Source organism: Athene cunicularia (genome assembly GCF_003259725.1).
Source record: "Athene cunicularia isolate RWA chromosome 2 unlocalized genomic scaffold, athCun1 chr2_part1, whole genome shotgun sequence".
Lineage (NCBI taxonomy): Eukaryota > Metazoa > Chordata > Aves > Strigiformes > Strigidae > Athene > Athene cunicularia.
In genome coordinates, this window is record NW_020799095.1 from 48,618,714 (window position 1) to 48,643,428 (window position 24,715).

The 24,715-nt window shown below is 40.2% G+C and overlaps 1 protein-coding gene across 2 annotated transcripts in view; it reads right to left on the reverse strand.

Moving 5' to 3' along the window:
* The window catches only part of CRHR2 (corticotropin releasing hormone receptor 2), a 109,028-nt gene that overhangs the window by 59,736 nt on the left and 24,577 nt on the right, over positions 1–24,715 (reverse strand). Inside the window, exons 3-4 of one of the 2 annotated variants that reach the window (XM_026841612.1) lie at positions 9,935–10,020; positions 3,337–3,443 (exon numbers count right to left, since the gene is read on the reverse strand). In XM_026841612.1, the coding sequence (XP_026697413.1) occupies positions 3,337–3,443; positions 9,935–10,020 (193 nt within the window). Of the gene's footprint in view, positions 1–3,336; positions 3,444–9,934; positions 10,021–24,715 lie in introns of those variants that run through there. The other variant, XM_026841613.1, reaches the window with a different exon arrangement.

Sequence of the window (24,715 nt, forward strand, 5' to 3'; positions counted from 1 at the left end):
CCCCCCCCCCCCCCCCCCCTTCATCTTGATTGGTATTACTTATAGCAGGATTCCTCCTGTTCAAAATTTCTGCTTTGCTAGTGTGAAAACGTGATTATGTGGGACGATGAGAGCAATGTCAGCAGGAACTGCCTGTGTGCACCTGAGGGATGAATCAAACCTTTACTATTAATGAGAACACACAAAATATGAGATTCAAAATAGTACAGATACATTTAACAATGCCCTGTGAAGTGTCCTGAGCAGCTCTCCAGATTCTGTGTTGGAGATCAATGCAGTTCTACAGCTCATATGGTTTATGCACAAATTCCTCATTTTTCCTCCTCAGCATATTTTTTTTTGTTTGCTTGTTTTGCCTTGCATTACAGAGACAGCATGGCTCTCACACTTTTAAGACCACCTATAGACCTTGAGGAACTATCCTTGATTTAGATCTTTAGAGCTATCTCAAGGACTAATTGTCATTCAGACAGTGTGCCCTCAAAAATCAAGCTCTCTCCCAGAAGCTGGGCTTCACTTTTTGTTATTAATGTGCTAAATGAAATGTTTACTGGCTAATTTTTTCATTGCACAGCCAAGAAAATATTGGTTCATATGTGACAGAACTGGAGAAAACAAGAATGGAATAGGTCTTCACAGTAAAAGGGAGTTCCTGGCTGAGTTCTCCTCCCTTCCCAGTTATTTTGGGGTCTCCTGGCAATAGAAGCACAGATGACAGATGATCTCATTACTTGATGCTACATCTGAGATTTCTGACCCTCAAAATATCTTTTGGTGCATGATTCCTTGAAGTTTAGGACAGTAGAACATTTCTACTGGCGTGAAGGGAGGGTTGTGAATGGAGGACAGAGGGTTGCATAAGGAGCTGAGGAAGACAGGAACTGTGGACGAGATGACATAGGACAGATTTGGAAGACTAGGGACTAGATTCAGTTCTTTCCCCTTCCCACTTCAGCACAATTTAGGACTAAGCTTTCCATCAATGCAGCTACCTGGGCTGGGGCAGCAACAGTAATGGTGAAGCTCATCTCCAGAAGCAGAACACTCATCTCAGTAGTTGATCACCAAAGCAACACTTTTTGCCAAGACAACCAGACATTTAACCTGCTCTTAAAGTCTCCAGTGTGGGAGATCCCACAGCCTTCCTAGCAGTTATGTTCCAACATAGCAGGTGTGCTCCAGTCTCCTCCTTCAGACAGGACTGCTTTTGGGATGCCATCTGCACTGACAGAGCAAAGGAAAATCAGCAGGTGATGGGTGAGAAACATAAAAATATGGAGCAGTTGTAGAACTTGATTCTTCACAGTGGTCTCCTCTATCTTCCTCCTCAGCAGGCATTCTTGGAGTGAAGTAGATGGGTGGAAGTGGGCAGAAGTAAGAAACTGATAGATTTCTACTTTAGGCCAAGATGTGGGATGATCAGATATAGCCTTCAAGGTCTTCCAATTTTTTTTTAGCTAGGAATTATCTAAATTCTCTCATCGCACCCTATTAGTAGATGCCTTCTTCCATCCAAACTAAAACAGGGAAAAAAGCCCCAAGTAATAAGACCCAATTATCAAAACTGATTTGTTCTTGGGACACTTTGAGGAAGGAAGTGTGATGAAGATGTGCATAACCTAGAATTTGTGCAGGGGAAATCTGTAACACAACATGAATCTGGACTGCCTTCACTGGAGCATCTTTAGAACTTTTGAAAACAGGTATAACTCTACAGACACTGAGGGAGCTCGTGCTCGTTAATGCTAGCTAGACATCAGATATTTTTTGCATCGTACACTGGGAATTTGAAAAGATGGTATATCTTAATTCACATCATGCATAAGGAAGTACTTAACTGCTGCGGTCACTTTAAATGCTGAAGCTGACTGAAAAATTTAAATCTCAAAAGTTTAAATACCAGAAGAACAATTTAAAAGATCAGCTAGCCTACTTCTGTGTTAGAAGCTGGATACATTGATACTGTATTATCTAAATGTTTTTGTGCTATTTACTCCAGCATTTATAAGAGATTCAGCATCAAAGCAGGGAATATAGTTACAATGAATAATTTGCATTCATTATTCAGTGTAAATTAATTCAGGTCTCCAAGCACTATGGGAATTAACATATGCACAGTAAAAAGTTGAAATGGAAGTTTAAACTGATGCACCATAAATATTCCCACTGAATGTTTTGTTATGTTTTAAGCTTTTTTTTTTTTCTTCCTATTAGCATAGGTTATTCTGCTTATAGATGCTGGAGTGAAAGAAGATTCCTGTCGTTAATAAGAAAGACCCCCTTGTTAGGAATGCTCAAGGGGAAAATTTAGCATAAAATTTCATAGGGATGCTCCACTCTAGGACAGCAGTAATTCTTTCACTTGGGTCACTGCCTATCATCGTGTTGTAATCCTGGAGGGAGGTGCTCCACCTGTATCTTCTCTGCTACTAGTATAAGATTTTTCTCAAGGATTATCATTGCATAGCACTTAGTGCAGTTGGTTCTAAGTTTAGGCTGAATGGTCCTAGACAAGACAGCACAAATAGTACAAAAATACCAGTCAGGTAATCCAACAAATAATACAGAAATATCCAACCAGGCCACACCTATTAAAATATATTCCTGTGACTCAGGCTGTGTACATTTAATACATATGATGACTGATGAACCTACCTATTACCTTCCACTAAGTTTCCTTCCCTCTTGACATTTCTCTTCTGCCTGTAGCCCTAACATTTCTTCACAGACTTTCATTTGACCTTCTGTACCACTGAACCAGGGAGGGGAAGTGTTTCTGAGCAGTTTCATTTATTTTCATTCATGAGCAGTGGTGGGGGTAAAGCTCCTGTAAAGATGTTTCTCTTGTTATTTAAGAAAAGTTCTAAGTTCTTTTATGAAGAAAAATTGAAATTAATCCAAAGCAAAACAGAAAGATTTCATTCTATCTCCTTTGGTCCAGATCTGGGCATTATCTGTCAGGGTATGCAAAATGCCTTACGTTACCATGTACTGCCTTACAAAAAAGGAAAACTTGCCCCCAAAACTTGCAACTTGACACACTCAAATCCCGGTTTCCCTTAATGAAGCACTCTGTGCCCACAGAATTTTTTGCTGCATCAATAAATCATGTATAGTTCTCTTCCTGAATATAAATGGGCTTTAGGCTCTACACACAGAAGCCACCTTACAGCTCATCCAAAGCATCAGTCAATGAAACCGTGTACATGCCTGCGAGTGTAAACGCCATGACCATTTTTCAAGACCAAAACCAATCTGGACAGTGTTATTAGAGGGCTTGAGTAACCCGGTGTCACACACCCAACCAAGTTAGAAGCATGCAAGTAGATTACTCACCTCAAGCACAAGAAAAGCATAAAGGCAACTATAAGGGCCCCTACTGATATACAGTGCCCCAGGTAGTTTATGATGAGAGCAATCTTGTAATGGAGCGCATACTTCCTCTGGAGGTAAAGAGATAACATGATTAAATCAGCATGACTCTCTAAGCACTGACATTAAGGAACAGTTAATCAGTTTAGGAAACAGTAATTACTTTTCTCAACTTTAAAATGATACAATAGCTCCAGGGCTGATGTCTATGTATAAGGCAAACATGCTGCCCAGGCACAGAAGTACAAGCTTGGTTTCATTTCAGTTTGGGATTTGTCTACAGTTTCTTACAAATCGTAGCAAATAAGTGGGGGGGGGGTTTCCCCCATTTTTTTCTGCAATGTCCTCAGTATTTCTTATTTTCATTATTATGTTATTTTAACACTTTGTCAGTTTAGGGTGACAAAGCTGCCAAAGACACATCTACTCACAGTTTCTAAAGTTATAGAACATTATTTTGTTAGAGAACTGCATGGTCTTAATGAGATAGGTTATGCTACTTTCCTACTCCAATGGTTTGGTTTTCATACAAAAATGAATCAGTTGTCAGTAAGAATAAATAATAAGCCCTTTCCATACAGGCAGATTTTTCTCTGAGGTACATTCCTTGCAAACCATGGTCCTTATTTTCAAATTGAGGTTAGAACTAAATAAGCTGGAATCTGGTGGTGTCCTTTCGCTTTTAAGAGAGCCTGATGAACCAGAGATCCTGCTGTTTTTAGCAGCAACCCAAGTATGAAGTGAAACTTAATGTATTAGTGTCTATTTCCTAGGATGCTGGGGAGATTATTGGTAAGTTCTTGATCTTGTAAACAAAAAATTAAGTACAAAAGTGCTCCCATCTAAATCAGTGAATTTACTGATGTGACCAAAATTTGACCTTAAAGTAATTGAACATTCTTTATTGGTGGGCTGCTGCTGGCTTCAGAGAAAAGAAAAGCATCTTCTTTCTTTGTCTGATGGATATGAAGAAGTAGAAAACCACTATTCGAATAAATACTGAAGCTAGCTAAAAATTGTCAGAAGTTTGCTACTTAAACAATAAATTCCCCTTGAAAAAAAAAAAAAAAGTAGTTTGACATTTGGTTCTTTTCAGGTAAAGCAGATCTTTCCCCACTTTGGGATGTTGTCCTCCTTCAGAAGAATGGGACCTTTGAAAACTAACCACCTAGATTTCCCCCCTTGTGATAAAAATATAAAAGTAAAATCCTACAAATGGCATGAGTTTTCTAATTTTGGTTGAACTTCCTTTGTTTCTTTTTTTTTTTTTTTTTTTTTTTTTTTTTTTTTTTCCTCTAACAATTTCCCTTAACATTTTATTCCAGTCAAAGGATTTTATCAGTGAATGAATGTTTGGATGAAACTACAACCAGCAGCTGTAGTTAATCTGTTCCATTGTTCTGTGAAGATAGCATCTTCCAGTACTTTGCCAGAGAGTGAGCAAACACTCTTGGAATCATTTTCATGATGAAACCTGCCTCTGTCTTCAGCACATTGAGTAATGTACTGTTTCTGGACAGAACTCAACCATGTAAGGTATTTTTAAGTCTATTATAAAATCCCCTAAAATAAACTTCTCCATGCAGAGGCCCATTTTCTGAATAGCCTTGAGGAGAAAAAAAAACAAACTACCAAACCTACAAGATCTGAATTCCACACCGGGTTTTATTTATCCTTAAGTCACAGGGACAAAACACATTTTATCATAAAAGGGAAGAAAACACATTTCATCTAAAGTGCCTACCTGAAATGCAATTTTGTACTGTTCAGCTAGTGTCCTGGCAAACTGCCTTGCTTATTTACTTTCCTGCTTAATTCATAGAATCACAGAATATCTCAAGTTGGAAGGGACCTGTAAGGATCATAGAGTCCAACTCCCTGTTTCTCACAGGACTACATAAAAGTAAACCACGTGACTAAGAGCATCATCCAGAACGGCTCATGTAGTGCTAGAAATCTTATGAATGATGACAATGTTTCTCTCAGGCCAAGGATCCTGCTCTTTGAACCTGACCCTTTCAGCTCCCTCCTTTGGCTCCTAGCCCCTATTTAAACTTCACTCAAGTTTTATGCAGGTATGGTTCAAAACATGGGAAAATTAATTGGAAGAAAACCAGAATTAATCTCCTCTTTGACACACTGACACTGAAGGAAAAACAGAAAAACAGGCACAACTTTTTTTTTTTTTTTTTTCCTGTTGCTGACACTATTAAGGTTTCTTGAAGGCAAATTCAAATATCATAGAAACAAGACTGCCTAGGTACCTATGTAAAATAAGCTGACAGGGTGGCAAGATCACTTTCCACCAGCCTACATGCAATCTGCATCTCTGGTAGAATTGGAGACAACACCTTCAGGGCTGAAAAACACGTGCCCAGAATCAGTCATGTGTTGGCCAAAGCTCAGTTCATGTAAAATACTTGCATAACTCTTTTCTGTCTCACCCTCTTGAAGACTGATACATTTAAAATGGTAACAACCTTCTACTGCTACCCAATACTCTTCTGCTTCCATGAGTATTTATCTGCTTCCATGAGTTACCCAATATTCCTCTGCCAGTTTTTATGGTAACAGTTTCACTTCACTAAAATGCAGATTTAAATCCTATTCAGGCTTAGGAGGAGGGTTGTTACATTAGAGAAGAGATAGAAGAGGAGATGATCTGGACACTGCTAGCCTTGCTCTCCAAACCACATCAGGTCACATCACTGGAGCCCTCTTCCATGCTATACCTTATGCATGACAATCATGTTACATAAGACTGTGCAGAATTATCTTCCAGCCAGCTTCTATCAGCTAAACCGAGGAATCACAACTTTATGTCTTTTCCTGTACCAGTTTTGCAAATCTAAGGTACCCTGGGCTCCCTGCAGCCAGGTTTCAGGCTAATTATGGAGTCACTCTCTCTGGAAGACTTTTTCCTTTTCTTTAGCTAGGATGTGACTGCTAACCTGTCCAAACCAAACCAGCTAATGATTTGAACTAATAACCACCTAATAACAATAGTCTTAGCTCTCCAGATAACAACGATCTTTCTCCCTCTAACTGAACTTCCTGACAAGGTCCTGCCAGTGTTTACAGCACATGTCTTCCCGCAAGGCTCTGCAATCCACTCCCAGTTAAGTCACTTTAGATTTATTCCTGTTGCCAGGATGATCTCAACACCTGTACAGTTTAAAGACACCATATCTCCCCTCCAAAGACTTTCAGAAACAACTGGGAAGTATCTTTGTCATCCAAGATGCCTCTGGATTCACTGCTTTCCTGTTCTGAGCCAGCTGGAAGCTGGGTAGCTGTGGGCTAACGTGACTGTGCTTCTAAGCAGGATAAATTAACTTAAGTCCAACATGGTGCCGCTAACTCAGCTGCACAGCTTGAAGCCACCTCAGAACACTAGCAGAACCAAATTCATATCCATCTGCCATAGGCCATATAGACAAGACCAAAGTTCCTAATTTATAGCTCTTTTTGGAGGCTACGATATATTTTTTGCTGCCTGGCAATCTCATTTGTCTTCTAACTGAACCACAGATTTGTGCCAGACACAGTAAAGGTCCCTTGGACACAGGTGCTTGTAGGCTTTCCATTTGTCACACATGCCATCAAACAGCCAGTTGGATCAAAATTATTTCTGTACCTGATTCCTGTGCCTAGAGAAGGAGCTAACTGATTGTTCAGAGAATGGGATTCAGCCTGATGTTGGGACACCTACATTTGGGTATCTACCCAACATCTGAACCAGTATCTGAAGCAAGGGCTAGAAGTTACACACACAGAGGCATCTAGTGTCCCTTGAGGTGCACTCAGGAGACTCTGTACTGCCTAGTTGGTCCTGGTCACTGATCTCCAATTGCTGCTGCTGAAGAACAGGTATTCCAGAAGGCCTGTGTCACACCTGCCAGATGCATGGAGACACACCGGGGCATTTTAAACTACACCACGTAACTAACTACATGCAAGCAACTAGATCCCAGCCAAAGTGGGAATTTAGGAGCAAAGAAGTCCCAGAGCTCAGTTTTCTCAGCTACTGCCACAGGTCTTGACCGCAAATAAAGCAATGATGTATTAACGTAATCAAGTGAATGTGTGTTACAGAGATTATGCTGCCCTAAGACTGAAAAAATCTCAAATTTCCCTTGCTACATTACCAACACTCTGTCATAAAGCATGTAGCACTGGACATGGGGTTGATCTTGAAAAGCCCTATTCCTGTCCCAGGTATCAATCACTACATTTGAAGTCAAACCATGTCATTCTTCAGCACTCTGGCTGTGAGTGGCCAAGCTTGAAAGTAGTGTTGTTTTCTGTATTAAAACACAAAACCACAAAACACAGGGTGTACCTCCTGGCTGATGCTTAGCATCTGCTAGGATCAGTCAATAAATAACAACAGATCCACATGTGTGCTTGCATCTCACCTTTAATCAAAATGGAGGATTAGGGAAATCCATGGGGATTTTTCTTTTTGTTTTTTTTCTTTTTTTTTAGATCACAAAGCAACCCAAGTATTCATCTGTAACACTGAGCATTATGTAGAGATTTCAAAAATATTCGCAAATATTAATATTTGCAAAGCTTGTTGCAAATCTTTAAAGATCTAATAAATGAGGTTTTAAGCTTCTGCAAACAAGGGAGGGGGAACATCTGCACTTTCATCTGTTTAAGGAACATGCTATTTAAGAAGTTTTAAACTATCACCATAGCTGCAAAGTTTTTAAAAGCAAAAACAGAGTAAAGGAAATAATCCTGTCCTCTAGTCACAACACTTCTCCAGACTCTTCAAATAAAACTTCTCTGTATTTGCTTGTGCAGAGATAGCAACTGTTCAAGTCTTGCAGACAAACACATAAAGAGTGTCATTAAAATGCAGCAGAATTTTCCTGAGCTGGTACAGCAGACTGCTACTATCAGCTCAGGTTTCTCATAGCAGCTAAACCACTTCAAGTCTTTGCCCAGTTCTGTTCCCCATTTTCTAAATCAGCGCTGGCTGCTAGACACCCGCCCTGTTGCTCATTTTTAAGACGGTAGTTTCACAGGAGCGCAAATCCATTTAACTCAGGTCTGCTACCATGGTCTGCTGTGCCCCTCAATCCTAGTCATGCTTTTACTCCCCTTGTTTGTACTGCCCCTAGCACTCCTGAATAATGCAGTTTAGGGAACTGATTAATTCAAAAAAAGACTCAGAAAAAAGTTAGTTTTTCATTTTAAAGGGGAAAGAAATGAAAGAAGGGGCTGTACTGGGGTGGTCCTGACTTAGATCAGCTTAAATTTCGGTGGGAGCCTCTCCATTTTGCTAGATCTCCTTGAATGTGTATCAGTCCCTCTGGATGGCAGTCACGTACTGGTACATTTTTTCTTACTTTCTAGAAGCCTCCAGCAAATGAAGCTGGAGGGGGTGGAGGGGTGGGCGGTGGGGTGGTGGGCTACCACCAAATTATCTAGCCAGTGGGTAAGAGTAGGCACTCCTCAGCAGCTGGTGTGGAGTTATCTCTTTTCTGATTGACTTTTCAAAGTGCACATTCAGCAACAACATGTATCTTACTGGATGGATGCTGGGCCACAGCCAAAGCACATCATGACTGTTTTGGGTACAGCACTAGTCCAGATAGTTCCTGAGTATGAAATCCAGATTAGCTCTGCAAGCAGCCCTCAGCAGGTGAGACCTTGTCTTCCTTCTCCCTGTTTGGAACTGGCATGGCACAACTCCAATGACGGAGTGAGTGGAATGGACCTCAAGACATTAACAGGCCTGAGCTGCTGCGCTCCACTCTGGTTCTTAGAGGGGAAAGTCACCCTTGGCAGAGAAACAGCACAAAACTGATGTGTGCTCATGTCCCATCACAGCACTCAAAACAGGAGGAAGAGGAAGAGAACATGGCATGAAAGGCTTGAAAGTTTAAACTGCGAGGATGAATGTCTATGATGCCTCCATAAAAAGCTGAGACATTTGACAAGAAAAGCACTTTGCATAATTGCTTGCAGCCTTTCTGAAGAAGCTTAACCCTACATGCTAATTTCATTCTTCAAAATCCTGTATAATGCAAGATTTTCTCAGTCTTTTAAAGACAGATGGGACCCGAGTCTGTTTTTTATGTATTTTTCTGTTGCTGCCCCTTTACATATTTGCTGAAGGAAAAATGACACTGAGATCTGCAAAGGCCAGTTGTTGATGCCCTCTCTGACCTCAGAACTGACAGCTACAGAGTGGAATCAGCTGGTGAAAGCCTATTTTTCAGTTCCAAAGAAGCTTTTGGACTTATTGCTATTATTACTAACATTTACTGTAGCAGCTGTAGGCTCTGAACAAAGCTAGGAAGGACCTGCATAAACATACATCATCAGGGACAGAGTGTAATAAAGCATCCTTTTTTAAAAACCATGTGAGTAGCAGATACGGAAAGAGGATTAGTGATTTGCCTGAATTTACAGGGAGGACTTGTTGCAGAGACAGAAATGGAATCTGTCTCCGAAGTTCCAAATTAGCATGTTAACCTTAAACTTCGCTTTGCATTCATATATGCCGAGAAATGTCACTGAGAAGAATGAAGACAAAAATACAGACCTTGTCATCCAGAATAGGTTCGCACTGAGAGTAGTTTATCTTGGAAGCCCATGTCCCATTGCCCAGGCATTCTCTGTAGGCATTTCCTGGTACAGACCAAAATAAAAGAGAGATGAACAGTCTGTGCTGGGCTTCGTAAACAGTCTCCCAATTTCACAGATTTAAGAAAAGCTTAACAGAACAGATTATTCACAAAGAAAATCAACTTATCCCACTTTTGTAAGGACTACAACAGCCTGCTGAGGAGAGGAGATGAGAAATAAAGGACATAAACACATCTAGAGACAACAAGTATTTCAAGATACTTATTGATGAAGTTTTCTTACAGCATATGGGTTCAGAAGACAGCAAAGGAATGAGAAGAATGTTGCAAGAGAAAGCTTAATGTTCGCATAGTCTTTTAAGGAGCAGTTAAATGATGTATTTAAAAAAAGGCAGAAAAGTTTAGCTCTTTCATGGTCCATCTAGGAGAATGATATGTGTAACATGATATGGTAAACATTGCTGTACTCCCCTCTTATTTATCCTACTGTAAACTAGAAGAAACATACATGGAGATATGGATTTTCTAGTCCTTCTGTGCAACAATGCTATTGGTAAAACTGCTGCAAAGAACCTGAAAAAGGAGCAAGATAACCGCATATCCCAACTCTGGGGCACACAGGCTGGGGAATGTCTCTGAGTGTATTTCAGAAATGCATACACGTAGGTAGGTTACGAGTGTGAAAAAGAAACCACTCCTGATCTTTTTCCAAGGTGCCAGTTCTCCCAGAATGTAAGTGAAAATCACAAATTACTTTACTGAAGCAGACGGGTTTCATGTCCAATCACAATGTCACCCTGGGGAGCTCTGTGAACTGTGTGTAGTAATACTGGGGGCAAGGAAGGGAGCTCAATTTCTGGCAAGCACTCCTCTTCATCCCAGGGAACTCAGAGAGAAAGCTAGGCAGTTTTGCTGTACAAACTACCTTCCTCCACCCGTCAAAAGCACATCCAATCCCAAGCAACATTTTTCTTTCCATGCTTATTTTGAACTGTGTCTTAGAAACAAGATAATTAAAATAAAACGGGCAATTCAGAAAGATCCCCAAAGGAAACATACAGACAACTTCATAATGAACTCTTCATGATGTTATTGCTGCCCTTTACCCAGTTTGTTCTTGAGCATTTGCCATGGTCATTCAATGCTAGTTCATCACCCAGCCATCGTGAAAATAAGATGTCAAATAAAAGCATCAGACTGAAAATTTCTAAAAGTGCAGTTGGCAACAGCCATTGAAAAGGTGGAAAGACTTTTGAATAGGTATTGTTTCCTACAGAGAAGGAAAGTTCACATGGAAAGCAAAGTAGTTTACCTAGATGCTCCAAATTACACCATATCCGTACAGATCATTGGATTTCATATTGTCAGTGTCTATTTGCACTTTTTCACTGTTTCCTCTTGGAATGGTAAGGCCAAAATGAAATAAAACAAAATGACTGGTGACATTTAGGTCAACTACAGAAACTTGTGTTAGAAGTAAAGGACCTCAGTTTCCACCTGTCACTAGTTTACAAAGTCACACACTTCCCTCTCTTTCGTACTGGAGAATCATGTATAGATTGCCATTTTCTGTGTAATTTTCCCCAGAAGGCTAAACAGGTGATAAGAATTCTTTCCTCATTGCTCTGTTTATTATTATTATTCAACATCCCAAGCTAAATGGACACCTTTTACCCCCTTCCACTGGCACCAGGTCTGAATGGAATTCAGGTTCTGAGTTACATCCCTGAAATCTCTTGTATTTTGCCCCTCCTTTTGGCCAGTGCTGAAGCTCTCTGTGCAGAACGGTTGCTGATTTTGAGTCTCTGCAGAAAATGTCTGACTCTCCAGACACTGAGTGGGAAGCCTTGATGCTTAGTCAGATGTTAAATCCCACTTCCAGGATAGTGCTCATATGAAACCCTTGTTTTATTCATTCTGACTCTTCCTTGTCGTATCTTAGATCACATGTGGAGACCACAAACACAACCAACACTACGAGGTACTCAGAATGTCCAACTGGGTCTACATAAGTACCTGAGAGGCAAAGATGCATTTGAATGAAGGAGTTATTTATCCATGCAAAAGGAAAACCACTCGTTCTTTTATGACTTGCCTTTAGAAGAGAAATTGACTGAAAGCAAAAATAGCTTGAAGCTGGGTGAAAGAGATGGGAGTATTAAACTATGGAAAGAAGACCCCTTTGACTCCATGGCTCTCTTAAAATATTTCTCTTAGTTGAAAAAGAAAGCAAATATTAGGAGTGCTCCCTGCATCCATACTAACTTCTCCGTCTCCTCTTATTATTATTTCTGTTTTACAGATACAGAAGCAAAACATGTATACATAACTTCCTGAAAATGACCTGGCAGGACCATGGCAGAGTTGTGAACCATCACAACCATGTATTCTACCTTATCAGGTTAGGATGTCTCTGACTCTTGCAGTATATCATCCCTGCTCATTAAAACTTTCTTTTCAGTGTGTCTTATGTTTCCTATCCAAAACAATTATTAGAGAACAGGTCACGATCAGCAAAGCAAGATCGAGTGTAATGATTGCCATACATTTCACCTCCATTTTGATGTGTAACCCCTCCACTTAGACTATTAGGACCCATAACATGTGCCTCTGAGCTCTCTTTCGGTGCAAATACAGGAATCCTACACAACGCAAAGCAGGTGAGCTGGGCTTATGAGCTGTCACACCACTCTTACATGGTAAATATCTGAACAAGAGTAGGATAAACTCACACTCTGAATTTCTCTAGTTCAGAATCTCCTCCAGTATCAGCCACCTCTCAGAAACAAAAGCAGCAAGTAGATCTGACTTCTGGGAATATGTCATTCCAAACTCTGTGTCCGGGTTTCATCTGGGATAGAGTTAATGATTCTTTTTAGTAGCCAGAATAGTGCTGTGGTTTGGATTCAGTATGGGATTTGGTATGAGAAGAATGCTGATAATAATATACTGATGTTTTCAGTTGTTGCTATGAGATCCAGGACTCTCTGATTTCCCAAATCCTGCCTGTGTGCAGGTAGACAAGAAGCTGGGAAGGAGCAGAGCCAGAGCACTGGACCCAGATGAACCAATGAAATATTCTATATCATATGACGCCATGCTCAGTATATAAAGGAGGATTATCCAGGATGGGGTGGGGTTCTCTCTCACTTCCGAGATTGCGACTGTGGGATCTTGGTATTTTGGGATCACTAGCTGGGAGCAGGCTAGGTATCAAGTCAGTGGGTGATGAGCAATCGCATTGTGCATTACCTGTTTGTACTTTCCATTATTGTTATTGTCTTATTTTATTTCAATTATTAAACTCAACCTATGAGTCTCTATCCAATTTCTTCCCCTATCCCCTGGGCGGAAAGAGGGTGTGCTAGTGGCTGAGTGGTGTTTGGATGCTGGCCAGGTTCAAACCATGACACTCTGGTAGTCATATGTAATTTATACCCCAAAGCAGAGGTGTTCTTTCTTTCTTTCTTTCTTCCAAATGCCTAAAGCATTAGTTCTAATAGCCAGGTGGAAACAAGAATGTATTTTCATATATCTATTTTAATAACATAACATAGATCTTTTACCAGTGCTTTAAAGGAGAAATATCTGATTTAGTGTGTGAGGTAATATTAGAGAGCAAGATCCTCACTGCAGGCATCTGTAAGAAGCAGCTCTTGTTCATGCACAGATGAATCCCACGGCATATTGTAAGTGGGTCCAGCACTTCTTGGGGACATTGGACCAATCACATATGCACTCAACAGGCTCACGGTGTTCACAGTCAGTCACATCTGGTGTGTGCTGAACTTCTGTGTGTGCTTGTATATCTCTGCACAAAAGACCCTGGGTAAACTAATGGCAACTTCAAATAACCATCTTAGTCTTTTTCACAGCAGCAAACAGCTGCTTCATAGCATCCCTACTTAATGTCAAAAACAGCACAGAAAAGATAAAGAAATAACAGACTCAATGACAGGCAAAGTCACTGAGACATGCAGTTGTAACAGTGATCAAAGCAGCAAAGAGAAGCCAAAAAGCTGACAGATACATTGGTTCTGTGAAAGACAGCAATGGAAGGTGTATGTTGCCCAGCTTCAGAGTATGTAAAAGAAGAGAAGAGGGAAACCAACAGCCAGTGATCTTGCCAAGAGACTTCTATGATCTCTTTGGTGATTTAACATGCTGAAGAAGATTCCTTCTCACCTGGTTTTCCAATGAGAACTGGGATTTATGTGCTTTGTGCTAGAAGTATTCTTGCCCTTTGCTTTAAAGCACTGTGTACAGAAAGAGACTGGATTAAGTTCAATTTTTCTTAACAAGTGTCATGAAAAATAAGGAGAAAATGGAAGAATCATTATGGAGAACTCCACTGTAGAAACAAACAGTGAATACCCAGGAAGAAAAGAACAGTTATATGATATTTCTAGAGCAACAATAGCTAATGAGAGCTATTAGCACTAATTCTTTTTTTTCCTAGTTAAAAAAAAAATAAATTGTTCCAATTTTCATTTTCTTAGACAAATGGCATACTGAAGAACTCAGTACACTTTCTCATAATTTCTCCTTCCTTACTGACTTTATTCTAAAGAACAGATACACAAAATAAAGAGATATTTGGTGGTTATAATATGTGATTATTTGTGCTCTGTGGGCACTTGCACTCGTATAATACAACTGGACAAACAGATTTAATCTTCATCGAAATGAAAAATGAGCAGTAGATGACTCATGATAACACAGGCAACACACATTATACACACAGGTTTTGACACATCATCCAATATTAATTTGTATGCTTCTGTCTATGGCCTCTTCTTTGAATTTGAAAGTGTTGATTTCTGCTTAACCATTAGTCCAGGGGACAGGCAAGGAGGTAAAAGGAAACTCCCTGAATAGAAAGAAGTATCAGACTGTCATTCAGGTTGCTAGCTTCCAGAAAACTTATTTAATCCTCTCCAGGCCAGCCAGCATAACATGCATTTTCATATTTCCTCTAAGAACTGATAGAGTCGTGCTGATCATAGTCATATTCTATCAATAAAGCCAATGACAGCATTGGCAACATTCTCAGAGTCAAATGTAGCAATTAGAGCCCCTCAGACAGTGTAATGCAATATCTTCCACTACTGTTCCTGCTCTGTAGTGGTGGCTGCTGTTTTGACAGCCCAATGCCAGACCTGGATCCTACACACCAGCCAACATATCAGCTCCATACACAATATAGATTCACATACACAATGACAGAAGTACCACCAACATTTGCAATTCTCATGGGCTCCAAGGTGATGTAGAAGGGATCTCTATTTCTGAAAAACTTTGTATCACATCATTAAAAGGTAGGTAAAAAATCTGAGCATGACTAAAAACACTGGCAGGAATAGAACTGGGAAACCCTATTCCTTAAAACCAGCCACCCACAGCAGGAACATGGATTCTTCAATGTATGAAACTATTGTAAAAGCAATACTTGCCAAAAAGTCCTAGTGAACAAAACTGCTCCAATCCACTTCATAAAGTATTTGTTAGCAATGTGTCACTGTTCACTCTTAGCTTAAATAGCCCTTAAGAGTCCCTTCAACGAGCAGGGAACTTTTATCACCACGGATTTTATAGGGTCTTCAGAAATGACCTCATGTTGGTAAGGAATGTTCAGGAATGAGCTGTGTGGTGAGGATACTGTAGGTATACCTGACTCCAGCTGTTGGGAAAAGTGTGCCCAGCTCAGACTTTTTTTTTTTTTTTTATGGTTCTTCTCTGACTAAAGTCAGAGAAACAATCAAATAACTACAGGAATGTCTCACTCATATATGTTTGTATATATATATATATATATATATATGTATATATACACCCACATATACTATTATATAGAACTTGATCCTTTTTTAGTGGAGTGTAATCATTTAAGAGCGAGTGAGAAATTCCAGGGAGGAGATCAAAAGCTCCTTGAATGAAGAAGAAAAATACAGTGTTGCATTTATCCAAAAACTGAGCATGATAATCACAACTCTGTGTGGTTTTAGGGCAAATAAGATTTTTAAGAAATCCCAGTATATCTGTTGTTTAAATAAAGAGAAGCTGATCAACCCAAATTTGAGCAAACAGCCCATACACCAGTAATAATGGATAATGATTTTGGACTCACATGCAATGACATGAGAGAAGCTTGCAGATTTATTCGTTCATTTTGCAGGACTCCTTACACTCAGGATAGCTGGTGTTTGATGAGGGGAGATACATCCAAACCCTGTTTACAGCTTTGCCTATAACCCTCTTCAGCATCCCTGACACTCAGTACAGACTAGTTCTGGGAGAAACTTGTACGGAATGTGAGTAGTTTTTCACAAATAAGCTAAGGGACCTTTATCCCAGTACAGTAGTGTGACTTTTAGCCATCTAAACTCATGCAAAATGAATTCTTCCCCAACATGTTACACTTTATTAACAACATTGCTAGAGACTCATCTAAAAAGACCTCAGTGTTGTGTCTAACCAGCAAATGGATCAGCAACAGTCAATATTTGTCATCCCAACTGTGATTTTTCTGCTACTTAGAAACGACTGAATTTGGATGACCGTGGTAAGTCTTAGTATTCAGTATAACTGACTGCTTCAAAACTGCAAGTGCTTACATGAAGATTATATTTAAAATATTGATAACAATAACATCAGAGTAGCTGCAAAAGCAACACCAAGAGGTGGTAAAACTGCCTGAATGGCCAGGCCCAGAGGGTAGAGATAGCTGCACAAAGTCTAGATGGAGGTGAGTGACTGACACTCATTAATGATTTGGATAGGGAAGAGTTGTACCCTCAGCAAGTCTGCAGATGACACCAAACTGGGAGGAGTTTGATGGTAATGCCAGAGGGTCATGCTGCTGTCCAGAGGGACCTTGACAGGCTGGAGAAATGGTCTGACAGGAACCTCATGAAGTTCAACAAGGGGAAGTGCAAAGTCCCACACCTGGGGAAGAACAACCTCCTGTACCAGTATACACTGGGAGCCACCTCGCTGGAAAGAGGGCAAATGGTATTCTGGACTGCATTAGGTAAAGCACTGACAGCAGGTCAAGGAATGTGATCCTTCCCCTCTACTCAGCCTTGACAAGGCCACACTGGGAGTACTGTGTCCAGTTCTGGGCTCCTCAGTACAAGAGACACTTGGACATACTGGAGAGACCTCAGTGGAGGACCATGTGATGATTAAGGGACTGAAGCACCTCACATATGAGGAAAGGCTGGGAGAGCTGGGACAGTTCAGTCTGGAGAAGAGAAGGCTCAGGGGGGATCTCATCAGTGTGTATAAATACCTGAAGGGAGAGCGCTAAGAGGACTGAGCCAGGCTCTTTCAAGTGGTGCCCACTGACAGGACCACAGGCAATGAGCACAAACTCCATCCGAACCTCAGGTAACACTTTTCTACTGTGAAGGTGCCTGAGCACTGGCACAGGTTGCCCAGGGAGGTTGTGGAGTGTCCCTCTTTGGAGATATTTAAAGGCCGTCAGGACTCGGCAACTGGCTCTGCTTGAGCAGGCGGATTGGATCAGATGACCTCCAGCAGTCCCTTCTAACCTCAACCATCTTGTGATTTTGTGATTAACAGGACACTATTATGCTCTGGAACAACTTTAAAACACAACTTAGGTTCAATGTTTTACATCAGTTTGAGAGGTAAAACCTTGACCTTAATTTAATTTCTAACAGCAGATGATGCTGCATTTCCGACTGCAATATGCAAAGAGGAGTATTTGATGAGTGGCTTTTTTTTTTTTTTTAATTGACCCTGTTGAAGAACATAAAGCTTTTTAGGTAGTGGTAACTCAATATGTATAGATTGGCCTGGTAGCAGGCTTGTATTTAGTCAGTAAAAGTCCATTAAAAGCATGAAACAAACAAGAGACAGGAGAACAGAGTAAAAATAAGTGGATGTAATTCTCAGCAGGAAGTTAACCACATCCTTCCAGTCATTAGTGGGTGAAAGACAATTCCAGACACAACATGCAAGAACTAATATAATGGACCTTGTCCTTGACAGCTGGAACTAAGCTGGTTTTGAAAAAGATTTTACTCATCTTGCTGTGTCTCATATAGATAACTTTCTGATGAGGTTTACATTTCCAGTCATCATTAAATCTCCCTTCTCTAACTATTTACGCATTTTGTCCTGCATCCCATGCACAGAGAGTGGCCCTATAACCTTAAGACAAGTTCACCTGCTACTGGAGGGAAGAGAATAAATAAGCAAGCAAATAAATAAATGAAACACAGTTTGTTAAGTTCTGAAATGTGCACAGCTAAGGGTATCCTGACTTCTTTGACAGCTTGCTGATCCATGTTAGCTGTCAGCCAAGCCAAAATGAAGGGTCCATCAACCAGAAAACCAGAATCCCCACTGAATAAAGTCCCTAGGAAGTACAAAGTTTTGGAAAGTGGAGTTAGCAGTGATTACGGCAATCTCAGGGAATCACAGATGTAGCAAACAACTGAAAGAGTACAGTGGGTCGTCATCCATCTCCCTATCACAGGATTTGTTTAGTCCAGATTAAAAAGTATAAAGTTCAAGATTTTCTAGTAATTGCATTGTAAACCCTTTTCTGACAGTCTGTTAAATCTCTCCACTGGGAATTCTTTTGCTGATATCCTTAATAACTTATTTTTCCCTCCTTTCTAAGACAACTGTTAAACTCTTTTTGCCTCTGTATTGCCCTCTGACCAAGTTGAATAACTTGCCTTCCTTTTCAGGGTAGGTTAAACCTGCACATTTACCATAGGCAGAGTTCAACTTTGCAATTTTACAATACTTGCAACTACCCTTGTTCTTACCAGTCCCCTCCTATACTGCCTTCGGGGCACAGCAAAGTAGGCTGTAGAGCAGCCAGTCGACGGTGCCCCCAGCACAGAGGTATTTATGCAGTTTGTCAGTGGGAAGTAAGCACAAATAAGAGATTTTTCCTTAGGTTTGCAACATTAAAACAGGTTCTGTGAAATGCTGGTTTTTAAAATCAAAAAAGACAGTGGAGAAAACCTGTCTTGTCTCAGTACCATGCTTACAGCTGGATGACATATTCTGAGCTGAACGAAATACACAGTTTTGGGGCAATGAGAATCACTCATTAAGTCTGGTAAATTGGACAAAAGTTTTACCCCTCAAAAAGAAAAATATTAGAAAAATTCAAATAACACGGGAGTAAACCCAAACCTTCCAATATTGGAACACTGTAGTTAATAAGTTACAACACAGAGTACTTTGGTTCATCCACTGTTTGACTTCAAGAGGAACTTGAGCCCATTTCAATAGATTCCTCCCTTCCAGAGTGTCCTAATCACTGGGGTATTGCAAGATTCTCCAAGTGTCTCCTCCAAATCACTTTTACTCATTTAATGTTCAAAATAAGACATTTTGCTTGGTATTAAGCAAAAAATTTTTCTCGTGGGTACTTATCTGCCATGATCCCCAGTAAATTAAACAGGGAATGCATGACATAAATTCCTTAGATTGGCTGCTCAGATTTCATAGGATTCAGATCAAATAAGACAGAAAAAAACCTGTGTTGCATAAAGGATACATCACTTCATGCAAATACTATTCGTAGCCCTTTTTGAAAGTCTCAGAAAAACAGCAAGCCTCTAAAAATAGGGGCTGAATCATGGGGCTATAAATTATTTATTCATGTGCCATCCTTCTTCTTTGGTGGGCTGCTTCTGATTGTTGCTGTGACAAGCTAGAGTCAGGTAGGATTCACAGTGCACCAGTACACTGCTTTCTATTTCTAGAAATCATGAGTAACAGAAGCCAGACATCCATGAGACTGAAAAAAAAAAAAAATCTCTTTCCGCATACTTTATTTGTGAATGAGGGATATTCAGACAAAAATAAGGATAGAACAGTTATCCAACCAATGCTTATTACTTTGTACATCAGCCGACATCATCCTGAAAGCCAAGCTTTGTGCAAAGAGAGGTTTTCTTAGATGGCATGGGTGGGTTTTTTTTTGACATTCATGTAGAATTATAATGCACTTATAGGAGAGTCTTGGAAGACAGATAAATAATACTTTAGGTAAGAAAAGTTTCCCTAGAAAAATATTTCTGACCTCAGCTCTGCCTAGCTCACCAACCTGATGTTTCTTCAGGCTTTCAAGCATGTAAGAAACTTTGCTCAGCTTTCTATTGTTTTCCTTTGCCAAGAAGTCCTAAAATGCTTTATGAGAAGCTCAAGCAACCTAATTATGCTCACTTTCTGTATCGATTTCCTATCTGCTAAAAAGCTCAAGTGATTCACCCAGGTCATATAACATGTCAAAAGCAAGGGCAGGAACAGAGCCTTTCAGAAGTTTAAAGTCCTCCAGACTTCTTCAGTTTAGAAAAACATTTTTCCAGATTTCTAGCCCAAGTCGTACTCCATTAGCCATACTGGTAAAGATTATAGTTTTGCCCACCCCTTTGTGCCCACTCTTACACAGATCTTCTCACTCATGTATACAGCACTTCTGAATGCAACCTTCCTTAGACAAGTTGAGCAGGTTTAATGCTTGCTAGACTCTAGGAGTATAAAAGGGCATCCAAGGTATACAGTTCTGTTTGTCTAAACCTCTTCCTCCATCTCCTATCTTTCATCTAAGTGCTGAGGTCCAAGAAGTAATCTTTTTTAAATCTTCTCCAGGCAACCTCTGGCTGCCTCCTAGATAGACTGGCTAGGAACGTACTTGGTGTGTTGCCCTGTTCACCACAAACCCTACTGAGACCTGGATCCCACTGACATTTCCTTCTTGGGCCAGCCAGCTGGTCCCTTGTTTCTCATTTCAGAGATGCACCTCACTGCTGAGCTGTGGCTAGATGTTGGGCTATGCTTTCACCTTCTTCACAACAGCTGATTCCAGGACTCACGGCAAGAAGTCTGTGCCCTTATCTCTTTTCTCCACACTCCCATTACTGACCTAAGTAGGTCCCAATCCAGAGTTTCTGTTTCTGATATATCTCCACTGTGCTCAGCAGGTCACTCTTGTCCTAGGCTGGGGTTGCCTGGCAGCAACCATTGACACTTTAGCACCTTAAGAAAGATCCCATAGACTCTATTGTGCGAAGATGTCAGAAAAGTGGCTCTTACCAACTTTGTTCTGTTAATACAAAACTACACAAAAAACCCCACACACACACTCTTTTTGACTTTCAAGTCAACTGTGCAAGTCAATCCCACACAGTTCACCTCAGGAAACAAACACAACTTCTTGCAATATTTTAAAATCTTTTCATTCCTCCAGGGTTAACAAAAACTGTTCCATAAAATACATCTATTTAATAGTGCATATTCTCTTTCTTTACAGATTAATTTTGAATTGTTTCAGGATTGAGGTGTGGACAGTGGCAGGCAATCTCCAAATGGTTGCCCTTTCCCAAAAAAATAGCTCTTCAGAAGGATAATTGAGGAATTATCCTGGAAACTGCTTTCTTTGTCACATCTCCTTACAGGTCCTGTTGAACCTTTGTAATTAATAATTCAACAGAAGTATTATTAATTTCTAGAAACATTATCCCTGTACACTTTATATACATAATTTCCTTAGGAAATTATTTCATTACTTGTGATTAAGGAAACTCTTGTTCTGAAATGACAGGACCATGCTGTTACAGAAACAACTGAGAGGACACCAAGAAGACCAGGAGAGAGAGACAAGTGAACAAGCATTTTATAAGTACTCAGTTAATCCTGCTTTCATAAACATGAAAGTGCATTTTTTTTCCTCAAGATGACTCACGTGAGAGAGTTAGGGTCACATGTGTCAAAAGCACTAAGGAAGGGTAAAAAGGAAAATAATCCCTCCTTTTCAGTGTCTGTCAAAAAGTGCTGCAGTGCCTGAAATTAAAAGTATATCCTGTAAGAGCTTGCAAAGTGCATAATTTTGAAACAAATGGAGGTTACTTTCCTCTGTATTGTGTTACAGCCCTGAAGATGCAGGGTGAGTCTGTAACCTCCCAAGGCTATTTGCACTTTGCAGCTAATTCCCTGAGACAGCACATATGCAAATGTGAATGCACATAGAACCCAATGGTTTTCAACTCAGACCTGCATGTATTTTTAAGCAGAAAGATAAAAAAGGGAGATTATGAAGCAATCTGTACTGAACTATTCCTCAGGTTATCACCTTTTTGATTCACCTGGTTGTCAGTACATGAAAAATAAAAAAAAAAAGCAAGCAAAAAAACCCCCAAACCTCTTCATTCTAGCTGAACAGAAACCAGACTTTATTTGACTCAGAAAAAACCTGTTGCAAAATAAAAATCTGAAATTCATGCTGGGCTTAACATTTCCACACACAGCTATTGTGGATTAATCACAATCCAAAATCACAAATTAATCTTTGCTGAAAGGCCAGGTGTCACACACAAGGAAGATCATACATTTCTCACTCATTTAATATGCACAGACACTACTTAGTTCAGAGACTTGGATTACTGGAAACGAAAACAGCACTCAAGAGCAGCCTTTCTTCAGGCTTGCCCTATTCTTACACTCCTCTCTACAGACAAAACTGAGCTCAAGATTCAGACCTATAAATTTTGATGTCATGATGCAGATGCTCATATGTAGGTGAGGGTTATATGTGCTGCTGGACGTGTAGAACTAGTACTATTTGAGATGGCCCATGATGTCCATGGCACCCACTCAATGCAGGCCATCCAAATAGTGCTAGATTCTCATGCTTAAGCAAGTGAATTGAGCCCTAGTTATTGCAGCCAGCACAGTCTAGACAGATTCAGCTGATCAGTGGCCATTTATTTTACAGAGCTGAATTGTTCTTCCATTGACTACATCTATATTCACAACAGGGGTAACTTAATCACCTAGAGCACATATAAGCATCTTCATACAGACAACTAAATTTAGGTGGCTGGGCTAAACAAAGTATTGGCCTGGATGGGCCTGTAATTTGACGTGGAACAATCACTCCTGTCTGTTTTAAAGACTTCCCTCATTTGAGTCTGGATCATGTAATTGTTTCAAGAAACATAGGCTGTCATCCAACTAGTGTTTGTATGGATCATGCACAAATTACTAGGAAAAAATTATATGGCTCAGAACATGTGGGAACTTCCACCTACATAAATACCTAAAAAAATCACATGAGTAAGAAAGGTGCAGTGTAAGAAAAGGTTCACACTGCTGGTGAGTCCAACAGGTCATTAATTCTCCCATAATTCTGTAGTGGTAGTGAGTTTCTGTAAAGCACTAAGACTAGAGGAGGAAAGTCATTACCCAGGGCTGAAGCACAATTTGTTTCTCAGCCTGAGAGACTAGGAGAGCACAGAGCTATGAAACTCTCTGCCTAACCTCTGGAAGGCTGTCAGAGCACAGGCTGATAATGATGTTTGATCTTTATAGTAATTGCCTCTTAGTTGAAATTCAGAATTCAATTAGTCACTTGCCATAATTACTGAACGCACAGAGAGTTGGCAATGACAATGAGAGGTGTAACTGTACTTTATTACCCGTAGTAAAGCATTGTGGAATTGAGAAGCACTATGATCTGATTAACACAATAGTGGGAGAGAGGGGAAAGGAGCCCGAGGCTGGAGTTCTCCTAGAAGAGATGACTCGAGAAGACAATTTGTACAGCTGGTTGAGGTAAATGAGTTCCCAGGTACACCTCCCTCCACTTTGATTTCTGCTGAGGTAAGTGTGAATGTGGGGAACAATGTTCTTCTCACAGAGATTCACTGCCTGGAATTTATTCAGGAATTTGGTAACCTTATGAAATCTAAGTTGCAATTGCATATGCAAAGGACAACAGCTGTATGAATGGTTCATGATGGAGCACAGAGTCAATGTTCAGCGGGAATCCTGACCTGGTCCCAGAGCTCTGCAAAAATAATGAGAAAGGTGGTTGAGAAAAGGAGGTGGTGTCTAGGGATGGTATTGGATTCCAGAATGGCACCCACTCATGTGGCCTTTGCCAGGTAAGATTCAAATACCTTTTGACACAGAATTCAGATGAAACCTCCAGTCCGAGGTTGTGAGAGGAAAGTAACACATGGCAAACACAAGCGCCCTCAGAAAATAAGAGCAACCTAGGAACCCAAGGAAAGATATCACACATGACACAGGGATTGAGCCTTGCTGAAAGGTCAAGAGGATCTATAAAACTTGATTATCACAGTCAGCACTGGGTTTTTGTCTATACCACAGTAACATTCATCAGGAACCAGAACAGTTGTTCAGATTTACAGGTGTTTTTTTTGTTTGTTTGTTTGTTTGGGGTTTTTTTGGTTGTTTTTTCCATGTCAAACTCCTGTCTAGACCATAGAACCAGCATTTTATAAGAATCATTGCCCTTTAGAAAATTACAGTCTTACAGGATGATTCAGACAGATCCTGTCACGCTTGCATGTCTTCGGATGTGTGGATAAAACCACAACATACGCTACTGTCAGCTTATGCCATGTTGGGTTGCCAGAAAGCACCATGTCTTCCTTAAGCCTAAATATCCAGCAGGGGAGTTCAGGGAAGAAACAGACTGTCTACAAGACAAACACCAAAAAAAAGACTGCAAGCATGAGACAGATGACCATTTGCCAAAGTCATGCCTGCCAGCTTTCATGACTAAACCTGATATAAGAGCATAAAAATTCCAGATGCTTCTTGGCAGATATAAGCCTATTTTTCTGAGCCACAATTCTCCTTCTAAAAATGTAACTTCAGAAACAGGATAAGAATGGGCAAGTTATCCCAATTTCTGCAAAGTCAACTTGATCTTCGTA